Genomic DNA, 13,500 nt, shown 5'->3' on the forward strand with positions numbered 1-13,500 from the left:
GGATTATTCTTCTTGCTTGCTTGGGGATGTGAGGTTGCCAGTACTGAATAACCGCTGAGAATTGTGGACGCATTCTCACTGCGCGCGTCTTGGGATGTAGTTGGGGCCTCTCCAAATGAACAACTAATAGAGCAACAAGTGTGCCCTTGTGGCTCATTTGTCGTCTGGCATCCGCACGCATTCTCTTGCTTAGTTAAAAGAAGGAGGGGAGAGAAATAGGTTTCCCCCTTTTGCCAGGAATGTAGGAAGCTTCCTTATACTGAGCCCAGACCATTAGCCTGTCTACACTGAGTGACAGTGGCTCTCCAGGATTTCAGGCTGGGCCCTCTTCCCAACCTCACCCATTGGTGCCCTACTCAGGGATCCATCATGGGACATTCTGCATGCAAAGCAGATGCTCTACCAACTAAGCTACAGCTCTTGGCATAGCGATTCCTGTTCTACATTGCTTTTATGTCATGCAGATTTCACTTTTGGTGACAGTGTGCTTTTGGAAATCTCAGGCTGAGCTACCCTTGAGGTATGGTTGAGCAGCATTTGGGATGCGGTCATCTCAGAGCCACTAACCAGGCTATGAAGGGTAGCAGAAGGTGTGTAACAAAAAGAGATACCCTTGTTGAAACCTTGTACTCGTTCTACACGCCTGTTTTATAGTTTTGTTTTTCATCTTTTCATTTTCACCAGTTGTTATATCTGTTCTCTCTGTTTTATATACAATATAAAAAATGGAATAAAAAATATTGACCAAAAAAAGAATCCTGGTCTTCCTTCTTTTCATATGCAAGGGATAAACATAACAATTCTCTCCCACCAACTACTCAAATTTGTCTGTGGAGAGTGATAATAATCACTAATGCCTTAAGAATATGCTTGAAATGACATTACATAATCAATTTAATGTTTTATTTTTGGTGGAGATTGTATTGCATAACTAGACTTACACCCAGTTTTTCTTGTAACCGTTTTTATTATTTTGAAAAAGAAAATAAATTAGTGAAAGAAAAAGAAAAAAGAGCTTGGATAAAGAGAGTCCTGCCCAGACAGAAGTATCCTGGGTTCATTACTGTTACTAACTTTGTTTTAGTAAGTTGGTCATGTGTAATTTCTCTTTTATTGTTCCTAGTTCTCTTGGCACAAAAGAACAAAAAAACCAAACCCATGTATCGGTGAAGCCTTTTGGGTGCTCTTAATCAGTTCCCTCTCTTCTCCTCCTTCCATTCTAGTGCTGCCCACTTGCTCCCCCTTGGATTTTCACTGCGACAACGGCAAGTGCATCCGTCGCTCATGGGTCTGCGATGGAGACAATGACTGTGAAGATGACTCCGATGAGCAAGACTGCCGTAAGTTCACTCCTCACCGGTCCTCAGAAACAGGGCAGAGCCACTACTGCTGTTCCACCCTACCTGGTAGGAAGCTAGCATAGCGGCTCCAGAGTCGTGACTCACCTGCCTGGGAAGCTGGCATCGTGGCTCCACCCCCACCCGGCAATCTGCTTCTGCAGGTCTCGTGTTCAGAATCGTTTTCCGAGAGCACAAAGAGCATAGCTGGCGTATCTCAAGCATAGCTGGCTCTTTGCAGGAGTAAGACAGGTTACTAAAAACCACTGTTGTTATTAGCAGCAGTTGTAATTACTGTGGTGTAGTTTGCAGTCCCAGCCAGGCTGGGCATTGAGTGGCCTCCTCTGGTAGGTGGGATGCGCTGCCTCAAGCCCTTGGGGATGGTGTCCTCATGCTGCTGTTCGCTTGATGCTGGGCTCCCGTAATAAGGACGTGCCCCATAAACTGAAAGAGGACACAGTTCTCAATGATGCTGGACAGCACACAAACACTTTCCTGGCTAAGCGAACCTGTGTGTGTTTCTGACTTTGCTCGCCGTTTGTGCTTCCTTTGTCCTTTACAGCTCCCCGGGAGTGCAAGGAGGATGAGTTTTCATGCCAGAATGGATACTGCATACGCAGCCTGTGGCACTGTGACGGTGACAATGACTGCGGAGACAACAGCGATGAACAATGTGGTTAGTAGCCAAATCCCACAGAGATTGCTAGAGAAGGGCTTGCGTGGACTTTTGTTGAAGGCAGTGGGCTAAGATTTGTGAATCTTTGCAGGAAGACTGCTGGCAGAGATTTAGGGTAGCAGATAGGGCTGGTTGGTCACTGCTTCCAAGTCAGTGGGTGAGATCGAAACAAAAAATGCTCATAAAGTATTTGTACAGAGGGAGAATGCTGGGAATTACTCTCCAACCAGACCGTTATTGTATATGATGTTAAAGTTATATTTATATAACCTGCAAATCCCGCCTTTCCTCCAAGGAGCTCAAGGTGGCATATGTGGTTCTCTTCCCCCCCCCCCCATTTTATTCTCACAACCTCATGAGGTACATCTGGCTGAGAGACAGTGGCCTGCCCAAGGTCACCCAGTGAGCTTTAGGGTGAACCCTAGTCTCCCAGTTCCTAGTCCAACGCTTCCAACCATTACACCACACTGGCTACCTCAGAGGAAATTAAGATTACACATTTGATTATTCTGGGCCAAGCAACAGGAACTATGCTGCATTCCTTTGTTGCTATAGGCTGCTCCTGGAAGATTGGGCCTCTCCCAGACAAAACCCCATTGTCGTGTTATCACCAGCCTTGTGTGAACCTTCTTGTATTTCTTCAGAATTCCTGAAGGTCCATTCAAAAATTAACCCATTGCCTAGTACAGTGGTACCTCGGGTTACAGACACTTCAGGTTACAGACTCCGCTAACCCAGAAATAGTACCTTGGGTTAAGAACTTTGCTTCAGGATGAGAACAGAAATCCTCTGACAGCGGCAGCAGGAGGCCCCGTTAGCTAAAGTGGTACCTCAGGTTAAGAACGGGCCTCCAGAACGAATTAAGTTCTTAACCTGAGGTACCACTGTATTAAAAAGGAAAGAGCACATAAGCAGTGAGCACATTTGTGGGCTAGCAGATGATGAGGTGGGTGTTGAGGCACCTTCTCATTTTGACAGGTGGGTCGCCTGATCAGAGTCTGGTTCCTAGGAGGGTGGGATGGGATGGGGGAATGACCTTTCCATTGAACTACTCCTTGTCCTGCCTTGCAGATATGAGGAAGTGTTCAGACAAGGAGTTCCGCTGCAGCGATGGCAGCTGCATTGCTGAACACTGGTTCTGTGATGGGGATACAGACTGCAAGGATGGATCAGATGAAGAGAACTGCCGTAAGTATTCTCTCTCCTGCAAGTTGTACTTTCCACTCTGATGTCACATGGTATCTTTTGTAATGAATGCTAGGCTTACTTCAGTTTTCTCTTGAAATAAGGACCTATTGTGACTCCGAAGCCTTGCAGTGGTGTAATAGAGCATATAGATTAGCAGTGCAAATCTGTGCAGGCATTTTGCCAAATTCATACTCCTGAGCTCAAAGCTCTGCTTAAAATTACATCACCCCTCCTCCCTTTGATAACAGCATGCATCTCTTAAGCTTTGAAATGATAATGGGCTGCAGCTAGAGCAGCTGTAACCTTCTGCAGCACCTTTCTTCTCTTTCTGTCTTAAAAGAGCAACGCGTTCTCCCACACTGATGTTTTTTAGAGTGACTCGTAATAAACGCAAATGGGGAAAAGTCACATTGCAGTTGAAAATCCATATTCATTATTCAAGAAGTACCTGTGAGCAAGGACAAACTTTAAAGGGTCTGATATGCTGCTCAAAGAGAAAGCAATAAGATTTTTAGTTGCAACGTCACCATTTCCGTTCATATTCTTCCTTGAGTGTTACTCCGGAAACACTTAGGTGAAGGGGAGAGTTGTGTTGGACTTGCCCTTTTCTTCAAAGGAAGGGCATGTTAACCACCGCCACTCCCCAACCCCCATTATGCAGGTTGGTTATCATTAATAACATTTCTTCCAAGGAGCTCAAATTGACATAGATGGTTCTCCCCCCTCCCCATTTTATCCCCACAACAATCCTGTGAGGTACGTTAGGTCATGAGACAGGGACGGGCCCTGGGTCACCCAGTGAACTTCATGGCTGACACTGGATTTGAAACCTGGGCTCCCAGTTCCTAACACTGACCTGCTGCCCCTGTGGAAGCAGGGAGGGGGGGATAAACCACTCTGCAAAGTTTTCAACATCTGCAGCCAAACCAAGCTACCAGCCACGTTCTCTTACTCATAGGTGTGTGTAAAAGTTCTCTCTGTTTCTAAATTTGTGAGACTAAGATGACTGCAATCCCCTGAGCAGCCTGTTATCTTTTGATACGAGCTATTGTTGCTCTGTTGGTAGGAAAAATTCGGCTAACCTTTTGCTGCCACTTAAGAAAGTAGGGCTGCTTTTTTTCTTTTAAGTTAGTCTATTTGTTTTCTTGGTCCCATAAAAGCCACCATGTTATTCATTTTGTATATCTCTGGTATCTCTTGGCAACTTGAGGGTTGTTCCCCCTATCTGCTTCCTGAGCACCGGAGCTTTGAACCACACCTTGAGCAAAGATTTTTTGTGAGCATGGGAAAGCGTCTCAACTTTTTGGGGTGGGCTGGTGCCGGAAGAGGATCAGCTTTAATTTGTGCCAAAGATTCTGAGGAAGCACTCTGGATGAATTCCTTCCCAGGACTTTACCCTTCGCTCCAGCCTATGGAATCATCCCTCCCATAATCTCCCTTTGCTCGGTCCTTAAATTTTATCACCAGTGAGTTAAAAGATTTTTGGAGTTAGCTGCTGGGAGTATTGGGGGAGCTGCCTGTAGCCTATTGTGGGGTTGCCTGTCATTTAGCGCTTTTTATCAGGTTTCTGTTTCCCCCCCTTACCTCTATGTCTGAGTGGTAGCAATGGAAGAACTCTCTCTCTCTTCCTCCTCCTCCACTTCTGTCTCAAGGGCATTTTGCAGAATTTGTTCTAGATAGGAGGAAACTTCAAAAGGTCTGGGGATGGGGGTGGGGAAGACGACCGGGGCTGCCAGCTCCTGAAGGGCAAGGGTGGGGAACGGTGTTGTGTGGGGTTGTCTTTTATCTCCCCAGATAATAAGAGCTGGCCAGCAGCCAAAGCTGCAAAGACTTCTGAGCCAGGAAAAAGGCTCTGAGAGAGAAAGCCAACCTCTCTCTTTCTCTCCTGTTCATTGGCTGGGCCTTCCCTCGCTGGTTATTAATAAACATCCATGCCTCAGGGATGGGAGAGGAACGAAACTCAAACGTTGCCATGTTTAGCGGCAGGGTAAAAGAGGGATTAGGAAAGGTATCTTCTTAGGCCTGGGTACTTCTCAAAAATCTGCCTTAATAGCTTTTTAAAAAAACACACCCAAGGTGAGTAGTGTTTCCTCCTTTTAGAAAGGCGTAGCCTTGCTACATCATTTGTGCTTCTCTGCCCCCAAGTTCCCCATCCCTCTTGGTTAGTATTTGCAATGGAAAAAGGTACATGGCCAGAACGGTTGACCCCAAGCATTGTCTGGACCAGAAGTGATGAGCATGCGTTGAGCTTTTAAGCTCTACCCTTTTCCCTACAACCAGAGCCACATGCAAAACATTGGCTTAGTGGGGAGAGAGGATGCAAGCACTTCAAATTGTGGCAGCAGCATGTGTGCGACCCCAGAATTTGTTTGTGGTACCAGAACCAAGTTGAATTTCTAATGCAAAAATAATAATAATAATAAATCTACTCTTTGATGTTCCTTCACACCAGGGTTTCATTCTTTCAGCAGTCTAATTTAGAGAGGGAGGAGTTTCCTCCCCACTCACGCTGCTATTGGTAAATTGGTCAGGAGTCAGATTTACTGATCTTCTGTGGATCACCAGAAGATGTACCACTGCCCACCCTTGGCCATTCATTTGCCTTACCTAATCTAATGCTGGTGTGTGTGTGTGTGTGTGTGTGTGTGTGTGTGTGTGTGAGAACACTTGTGGCAGTTCTGCTCAGGCTTCCTGCCAGAGTATCTTTTTCTTTTTGTGTTCCGTGGTTCTGGTTTCTTCTCTCTTTGAATCTTACAGTCCTGACAGCGGTGCCTGGGCACATTGTCCCAGCATACACAGAATGTTCTTGTCCTGCCTAATTCTCCTTGGAGGGCTCTTTTCTGTGCCACAAAGAATTGCCGTGGAGAAGGGCTTCATTGTAAAACCTTTGTCATAGATTATGCTGGGTGCTGCACAGGGTCAGAGTTCTTGGGAAGAATTCTTACAATAAAAAAAAGGGAGAGAGAGATGCTTGTTCTGGCATCATTTTGAAAGAAGCCGAATTCTTCAAAAGCCTGGCACCGCTCAGGATGTCTTCAGCTCAGCAGTGTTAGCAAGATTTAAACTCTCAAATGTACCCTCTGCTTTTCAGCCTTAGCAACTTGGCTAACATCAGACCTTGGCACAGTCAGCTCTTAGGTGTATATGGGTGTGGTTCCAGGGACAGGGAAAATTATAGCTCTGTGATGGCCTGGAGCTATCTCAAAAGGTTAGCTTGCTTTTGGGGGGGCCTTTAGAAAACAGCGGGCTCAGAGCACTTGATGAACACTTGGCATGCTTGCGGATCGCCATAAATCAGTTCACATTATGGTTCCCACATGGATTTGCCCATGTGCTGAAATCTGCTGTTCTTAATATGTGTACTGTCACACACACACACGCTGCTGCGTCTGCCTGCACAAATAATTCTATTTTTGGTAGCGTTCATCAGGGTGCGGCACCACTGAACAACAGCTACAGGGTTACTTTTCAGGGACATGCTATTCCTGCTGCACCTGAATGTCAGGAGGGGACTGCCTCTTCCACGACACCCAAATTTTCAGCATGCTCATTGTATGCACTATGCTGGTTTTAATGTGTGGGACCGCTAGGGGCAGTTACCATGTGGAAGGTAGCCTAGGTAAATTAGGCAAATCCCCTTATGTGAGACCTGATACGTAGTATTGGGATAACAGTAGGGAAGTGCTGCAAAGGTTTCATTCTTGGTGGACACTTGCAAAGCAATGAACATTTCGTCCAGAAATAAAGATTTGCCGCAGTGCAGGTAACACTCTCGACACTTTTCAGTGTAGTGGCAGGCTTGCATATGCCTCCTCTTTTGTTCTTCTGTATTTGAGAAGGGCCACAGTTTAGTGGTAGGTCATCTGCTTTGCCTACAGAAGGTCCCTGTTTCAATTCCTGACATCTTCAGGTAGTGCTGGGAAAGATTCCTGCCTGAAGTTCTGGCCTAGATTGACCAAGGTGTGACTTGGTTTAAGGCCATTTTCTGCGTTCCTGTGTACCTTGTTGCTCAGAGTGCCAAAAGCACTAGCCTTACATAAGTATTCTTCATCCTTTTTTTTAGCATCAGATATTCCAGCAACAACATGTAGCCTGGAGGAGTTCCAGTGTGCATATGGGCGCTGTATCCTGGACATCTACCACTGTGATGGAGACGATGACTGTGGGGACTGGTCTGATGAATCCGACTGCTGTGAGTTACCTGGGGCGATGGCGTGCTGGGTGGGTTGCTGCATTGCATTTAAAACAAAAATCAATTTCATTTCTGAGAAGACAAAACTGTGCTGCATCGAGAATCCGTAGCTTCTACGCTCAGAAGAAATAGTACAAATCCAAGAATACATTTGCTTCCAGCGATTCTGTTTGCAACAAGGGATTTCCCCAGAATTAGCACTGGGTTGGAAAGGCAAGAAAGGAAATGTCCTAGGGAACATGCAGTGGAGGTACCTGGGATTTACTCTAATTTGGGCTCAATAAAGAATGGATTGCAATGCACTGTCTTCTCTTTGCAGCCTCTCACCAGCCATGCCGCTCAGGCGAGTTCATGTGCAACAATGGTTTGTGCATTAATGCTGGATGGAGATGTGACGGTGACTTTGACTGTGACGATCAATCGGATGAGAAGAATTGCAGTGAGTGCCTTGGGGCTTGCAGAGGAGGTTTAGTGTAGGGGCAGCAAGGGGATGTGTGGCCCTGGTGATATCAGACAGGGGGCAACTTTCAGTTTTGGATAAGACACGCTGGCTTTGTCGTTTGGATTATATATTTGTGTTTCTGTTGCTAGGTATTCGTTTAATCTTAGTATGTATTCATTAATATGTTTGACCTATTAATGCTTGCATGGCTATTTAAATTTAGGGATGTTTTGCAATTAGTGAATAATATTTAAACGTTGCTGTGTTATGTAAACTTTTCTGATACATGTTTATTTGCCTTATTCAATTATTATTATTATTATTATTATTATTATTATTATTATTATTATTATTAACGCCCTATACTCGGAGGTCTAAGGGCAGTTCACATAAAAACATCACAGTATATAAAATAAAAATGAGACTTTATTTAAAGTTAGGGATGCTTTCCAATTAGTGAATTCTACTGAAAAGTTGTCTAAACCATTTCTGATGGTGTGAGGAGGCACTTTTGGGTAAAGTGACATACAAAAAAACAAAAACATGATGACGAAGAACAGGTGGAATTCACTGAGTTCTCTCATTTTTATTTCCTCAGCTACGTCTATGTGCACAGCTGACCAGTTCCGCTGTAAATCCGGCCGCTGTGTCCGCCTGTCTTGGCGCTGCGATGGGGAGGATGATTGCACTGATTACAGCGATGAAGAAAACTGCGAGGATACAGGTGAAAATTGTGAAAGCAAACCGTTGTGTTGCAGGGTTTTGTGTGTCTCCCACCCCAATCCGCCTTCCTGTATTAGAATCATTTCTTAAATATTAGAATTTACAGAATTGAGAAGGGAGTTCCAGAATTTGGTTCCAACTACTGGATGAAGCAAACCAGTATGTCCCGATCCTTCATTTTAATACTTATTTTTATTAAAGGGTTTTCATAGTTAACAATGAAATCCCGTTGAAAATAATGGATCTGAGTTAGTCATGTCCATTAACTTCCGTGGATTTACTCTTTGTGGGACTAGCATTGAATACCACCCAATGTATATAGTATTACTTCAAGTTAACAGTGAAAGTTGAGGCTAATCAGCTAGATACAGTAGGTCAATGTTCTGACTTGGTGTTAGGCAGCTTCCTGTATTTTACTGAGGATGTGGAATCTTCTAGAATGTGACTGCAAATGGAGATAAACTAGTATCCTTACTGTACATGAAAATTAGATTACTTTCTCTTAACTGCTTCTAACTTTCCTTTATGCCCCTTTAGGAAGTCCCCAGTGTGCCCCAGATCAATTTCTGTGCAGAAATGGACGCTGCATTGGTCAAAGAAAGCTGTGCAATGGTGTAAATGACTGTGGAGATGGCAGCGATGAGAGCCCTGACCAAAACTGCCGTAAGTCTGGGCTGCCGTACGTCCGGAATTTCCCAGACATTTTCACATCACATTAGACCATACCTAAAATAAACTGTGGTTTAGTGTGGACAAGAAACATGCTTCCACGCACTGCAGGAAACATAGGTGCTTTGTTCCTCCTCTGCTCCTGCTGCGGTGCCCTAAGACAGGTCACTGTCTGGCTTCTGTTGTAATCTGAACCTGTGCCCATGTTTCCTGTAAACAGACCATAAGCAGTAAGCCAAGAGTAAACCTTGGCTTCCACTCATGGTTTGTTTGGAGAGAAACAAACCATAAGCCCTGGGTTCAGACAACGCGCAGAGTGTGGATTGTTTCCGGCAGGAGTGGAGAAGTAAAATGTAAGCAGCATGCGCCAATATACTGACAATTCACATTAAGCCATAGGTGGTTTTTTTTTTTAAAGCTATGGTTTAATGTGATGTGTTAACCTGGCCTTTGTAGTGCTTCTGCAACATTTTAGAAAAAATAAGCAGCTGCTTGGTGAGTTTTCAACATAATGTGCTTCTTCTGCAGGCCTTCGAACTGGAGAAGAAAACTGCAACCTCAACAACGGGGGCTGCGCCCAGAAGTGCCAGATGACTCGAGGGACGGTGCAGTGTACCTGCCACACAGGTTACAGGCTCCTGGAGGATGGGAGGTCATGTCAAGGTCAGCAGCCTCATGCCTTGGGCCATCTGTTGGTAGAATCATGCATGTCTACAATATGAGTGGATGTGGATTTTAGATTCCTGCTCTGGCCTCTACTCCAGTGCTGCCAGGACTGGGGTTTAAACAAGTGTAGGGCCAACGATGTAATTGCTCTGGGACTCATGTGCTGTTTGCCCACTGGATATACTGAGCTGAAAGGCCTGTTGGTCTGAGCTCTTAAGTTCTTAGCTCCTCTTGCGATCTCTATCATGTAGTGAGCTGAAAATTAACAAGTGTGGAATCCAGAGCATAAGGAAGAGCTTTCCAGTCCCTTTTGCACACCTGAATACTTTCTTCCTTTTCCCTGCTTCAGATGTGAATGAGTGTGCAGAGGAAGGCTATTGCAGCCAGGGATGCACCAACAACGAGGGTGGCTTCCAGTGCTGGTGTGAGCAAGGTTACGAACTTCGCCCCGACAAGCGCAGCTGTAAAGCCCTGGGTAAGAAGGGATTCTCCACTCTGGTTGGGCCGTCACTACCTAAAAAACACAACCGTGCCTGATGCAATGTTATCTGCTTAGTTTGGAGCTTCAGCTTTTATTTGGAGTTCAATTCTGAGTTGCTGATCGCACCATAGAATAAGACCCATGCTCTTTCTTTATCTTCCCGCTGCCTGCATGCTCCTGTTGAAAATAGAAAATGGGTGTGTTTGGTGGCAGTGGTGGAGCTCTATGGCTGTGCTTTGAGCATCTTAGCAGGCAATTGCACATCAGGGTAAGAAGTAGCAAAGTGGGTATCGGGAAGCCTGGAATGAAGAGCACGATTGGATTTTTAGTGAATGTTTGCTTGCCAAAGGCTTTGAGGTGGCTGAGCCAAGAGATTTGCAGTGCTCATGTGAGGCTTTTTTGCTAGGATTTAGATATGCTGATTCATCTGATTCCTGAGAAACCACATGGCAGCTGTGCCAGTCCCATCAGCAAGGGCTGCAGATTCTGACTTGAGCAAAACACAGGAGTTATGGGAAGGGAGGGTTGACATGGGTGCTGTGGCCCATATGCAACCCCACCCCAATAGCAAAATTTTTCACAGATTCCCTTCCCCACATTTCAGATTGAGTTTATAAGGAAGGAGTTGAAATGGAAGACGTTTGCTGGTTCTTATATCGGCAGAGCATTCCAGAGGGCTGGGCCAATGACACTAAAGGCTCTGTTTCTGTCCAGTGAGCCTCGCCAACATGGGGAGCAACCACCGACTCTCCTGCCGACATTCTCAGCGATCAAGCTGGGATAGAAGGGTTCAAGAGATCCCTGAGGTACCCTGGACCTAACTTGTTCCAGGGCTTCAAAAATTAATACAAGGACCTCAATGGGCAACCAGCACAGATGTTTTAGCAATGGCTTTGGCAGGGATCCCCATCGCCAGTCTGGCCACTAGATTCGGCTGGAGCTTCTGAACCAGACCCAAGGGCAGCCCCATGTAGATTGCATTGCAGTAGTCCAGTCTTGAGGTTACTGGTTCATGTACTACAGTGGTCAGGCAACATCCTGATATTGGTATAGATGTTCTTGTTAATACATTTCTCTGTGTGTTTTAGAGACCCTGCGTTGTCTTTATGACAGTGATGGCATCCAATTTTACCAGCCCCCCTCCCTTTGTCTGTCCATGTCCTTCAGGGCCGGAGCCTGTGTTGCTTTTTGCCAATCGGATTGATATCCGGCAGGTCTTACCCCACCGGTCAGAGTATACCTTGCTGCTGAACAACCTGGAGAATGCCATCGCCCTTGATTTCCACCATAGCAAGGAGTTAGTCTTCTGGTCTGACGTCACACTGGACCGCATCATGAGGGCTAATCTCAATGGCAGCAATGTGGAGGAAGTTGTGTCCACAGGGCTGGAGAGCCCAGGTGAGCGTCTTTGAGAATTTCAGAGTCACGGGGAATAGAAATATATTGACTGCATATGTTTGAAGCGGGGAATGATGAATCTCTAGGTCGATAAACTAATGGTTTTGCTAGCGTAGCACTGCTTTGATTTGGCAAGGCATGGCGAAGGAAGGACTCTGCTCCCCTTTTCCTTTAGGAGGGGGAAAATTATGGTAGTTTCTTCATGGGATTCTCTTCGTTGCACAGAATACACTAATCACCTTGACTTCCCTTCTGTTTTGTGTCCCAGGTGGATTGGCCATTGACTGGATCCACGACAAGCTGTACTGGACAGACTCTGGAACATCTCGCATTGAAGTGGCAAACTTGGACGGCACCCACCGGAAGGTGCTTCTCTGGGAGAACCTGGAGAAGCCTCGCGCAATTGCCCTTCACCCCATGGAGGGGTGAGTGAGGAGGGGTTGGTTTTCAGGGTGGTGGTTCCCATGTTAATTTATTTGTCCAAACATACTGAACTGAAACTGGCCAAGCTGACCTGCAGACAAAACCAGCTGGAGGTTCCAACTGGGGTGTGTGTGGTTCTTTCTTTTTTTGCTAATTTCCCTTTCACACCTGCACCCAACCCTCCAGCGTGACTTTTCGGAGGGCTGCAGGGGAAAATGAAATTTGCAACAATAAATAAATCTTCTCTCTTTCTCCAGCAGCAGGAGCATCTGTTGAATAGAGTTCTGCTCATGAGAACTATTGTCCTAGCAGTGAAGCTCTTCCCATTCTCCTAGGCCTCATAAGTGCTCCTGAACACCTGAATGCATAATCTCTTGTACCAATCATTTTGCCATAGATATGCCTGGTTGCTTTTCACATAATCCACAAAGATCCCATATTTCCAGCCTTTACAACTTTTCTCTTCTCCAATAGCACCATCTACTGGACAGACTGGGGAAATACTCCTCGCATTGAGTACTCCAGCATGGATGGCTCCAATCGACGCATCATTGCTGACACTCATCTTTTCTGGCCAAACGGGCTAACTATTGACTATGCAGGGCATCGGATGTATTGGGTGGATGCCAAGCATCACGTTATTGAGAGGGCTGACTTGGATGGACAGAACAGGAAGGCTGTTATTAGCCAAGGTGAGATAATGGATTGCCCCTCCCTCACCAAATTTGATGGGTTTTAGGTGCCTTTTAAAGTCATATCTTTTCAGTCTGGCGTTTGGATAAATGGTTTCAAAATAGAGTAGAAGCTTGCCCTTGCTGATTCTGATTTGCTGTTACGGATTTTGATGAGTTTTTCCAGTGGTTTTTATTGTTGAGTTTATTACTGTACTAGGAGTTCTTCTTGTGACTTGCTCTGGGATTGAGTTCAACGGAGAACAGGCAAAAAGTGGCTCTGATGAAATAATGAATAAGGACAGTGGGACTGTTGGCCACTGGACTTCCAATGCTAAGAAACTACAGACACAGTGCACACCCTGCCTGTGTCTTGCACATTTAATTGTATGAGGCAGAGTTAGCAATGAGAGAGGCCGCTGCCCATCTCCTTCACTAGTCAAAGTGAAGTTTAAACTCTCGAGTCATAGAATAGGGATGCACTGTATGCAGTTTGTTCACAGCTCTGATCTAAGCTATACTTATCTTCTTAAATCAGCAGTCATGTTTCTCCTTCGAGTGGGCTTCATCTATGTCTTCTCAGCTCGTGACTTGGCCATGCTTACTCCTTTAATTGGAGACAGTTCTGAGTTAG

The 13,500-nt window shown here is 45.5% G+C and overlaps 1 protein-coding gene across 4 annotated transcripts in view; it reads left to right on the top strand.

Annotated features, from left to right (window-relative positions):
- Positions 1–13,500, top strand: part of LRP4 (LDL receptor related protein 4) — a 98,469-nt gene that overhangs the window by 55,724 nt on the left and 29,245 nt on the right. For all 4 annotated transcript variants that reach the window (XM_081900458.1, XM_081900459.1, XM_081900460.1 and 1 more), the window contains exons 3-14: positions 1,224–1,340; positions 1,900–2,013; positions 3,085–3,201; positions 7,265–7,393; positions 7,713–7,832; positions 8,434–8,559; positions 9,096–9,221; positions 9,756–9,890; positions 10,243–10,368; positions 11,542–11,772; positions 12,041–12,197; positions 12,670–12,887. In XM_081900458.1, coding sequence (XP_081756584.1) covers positions 1,224–1,340; positions 1,900–2,013; positions 3,085–3,201; positions 7,265–7,393; positions 7,713–7,832; positions 8,434–8,559; positions 9,096–9,221; positions 9,756–9,890; positions 10,243–10,368; positions 11,542–11,772; positions 12,041–12,197; positions 12,670–12,887 — 1,716 coding nt within the window. The remainder of the gene's footprint in view (positions 1–1,223; positions 1,341–1,899; positions 2,014–3,084; positions 3,202–7,264; positions 7,394–7,712; positions 7,833–8,433; positions 8,560–9,095; positions 9,222–9,755; positions 9,891–10,242; positions 10,369–11,541; positions 11,773–12,040; positions 12,198–12,669; positions 12,888–13,500) is intronic.

Source organism: Podarcis melisellensis (genome assembly GCF_964234715.1).
Source record: "Podarcis melisellensis genome assembly, chromosome: 1".
In the NCBI taxonomy this organism is placed as follows: Eukaryota; Metazoa; Chordata; class Lepidosauria; order Squamata; family Lacertidae; genus Podarcis; species Podarcis melisellensis.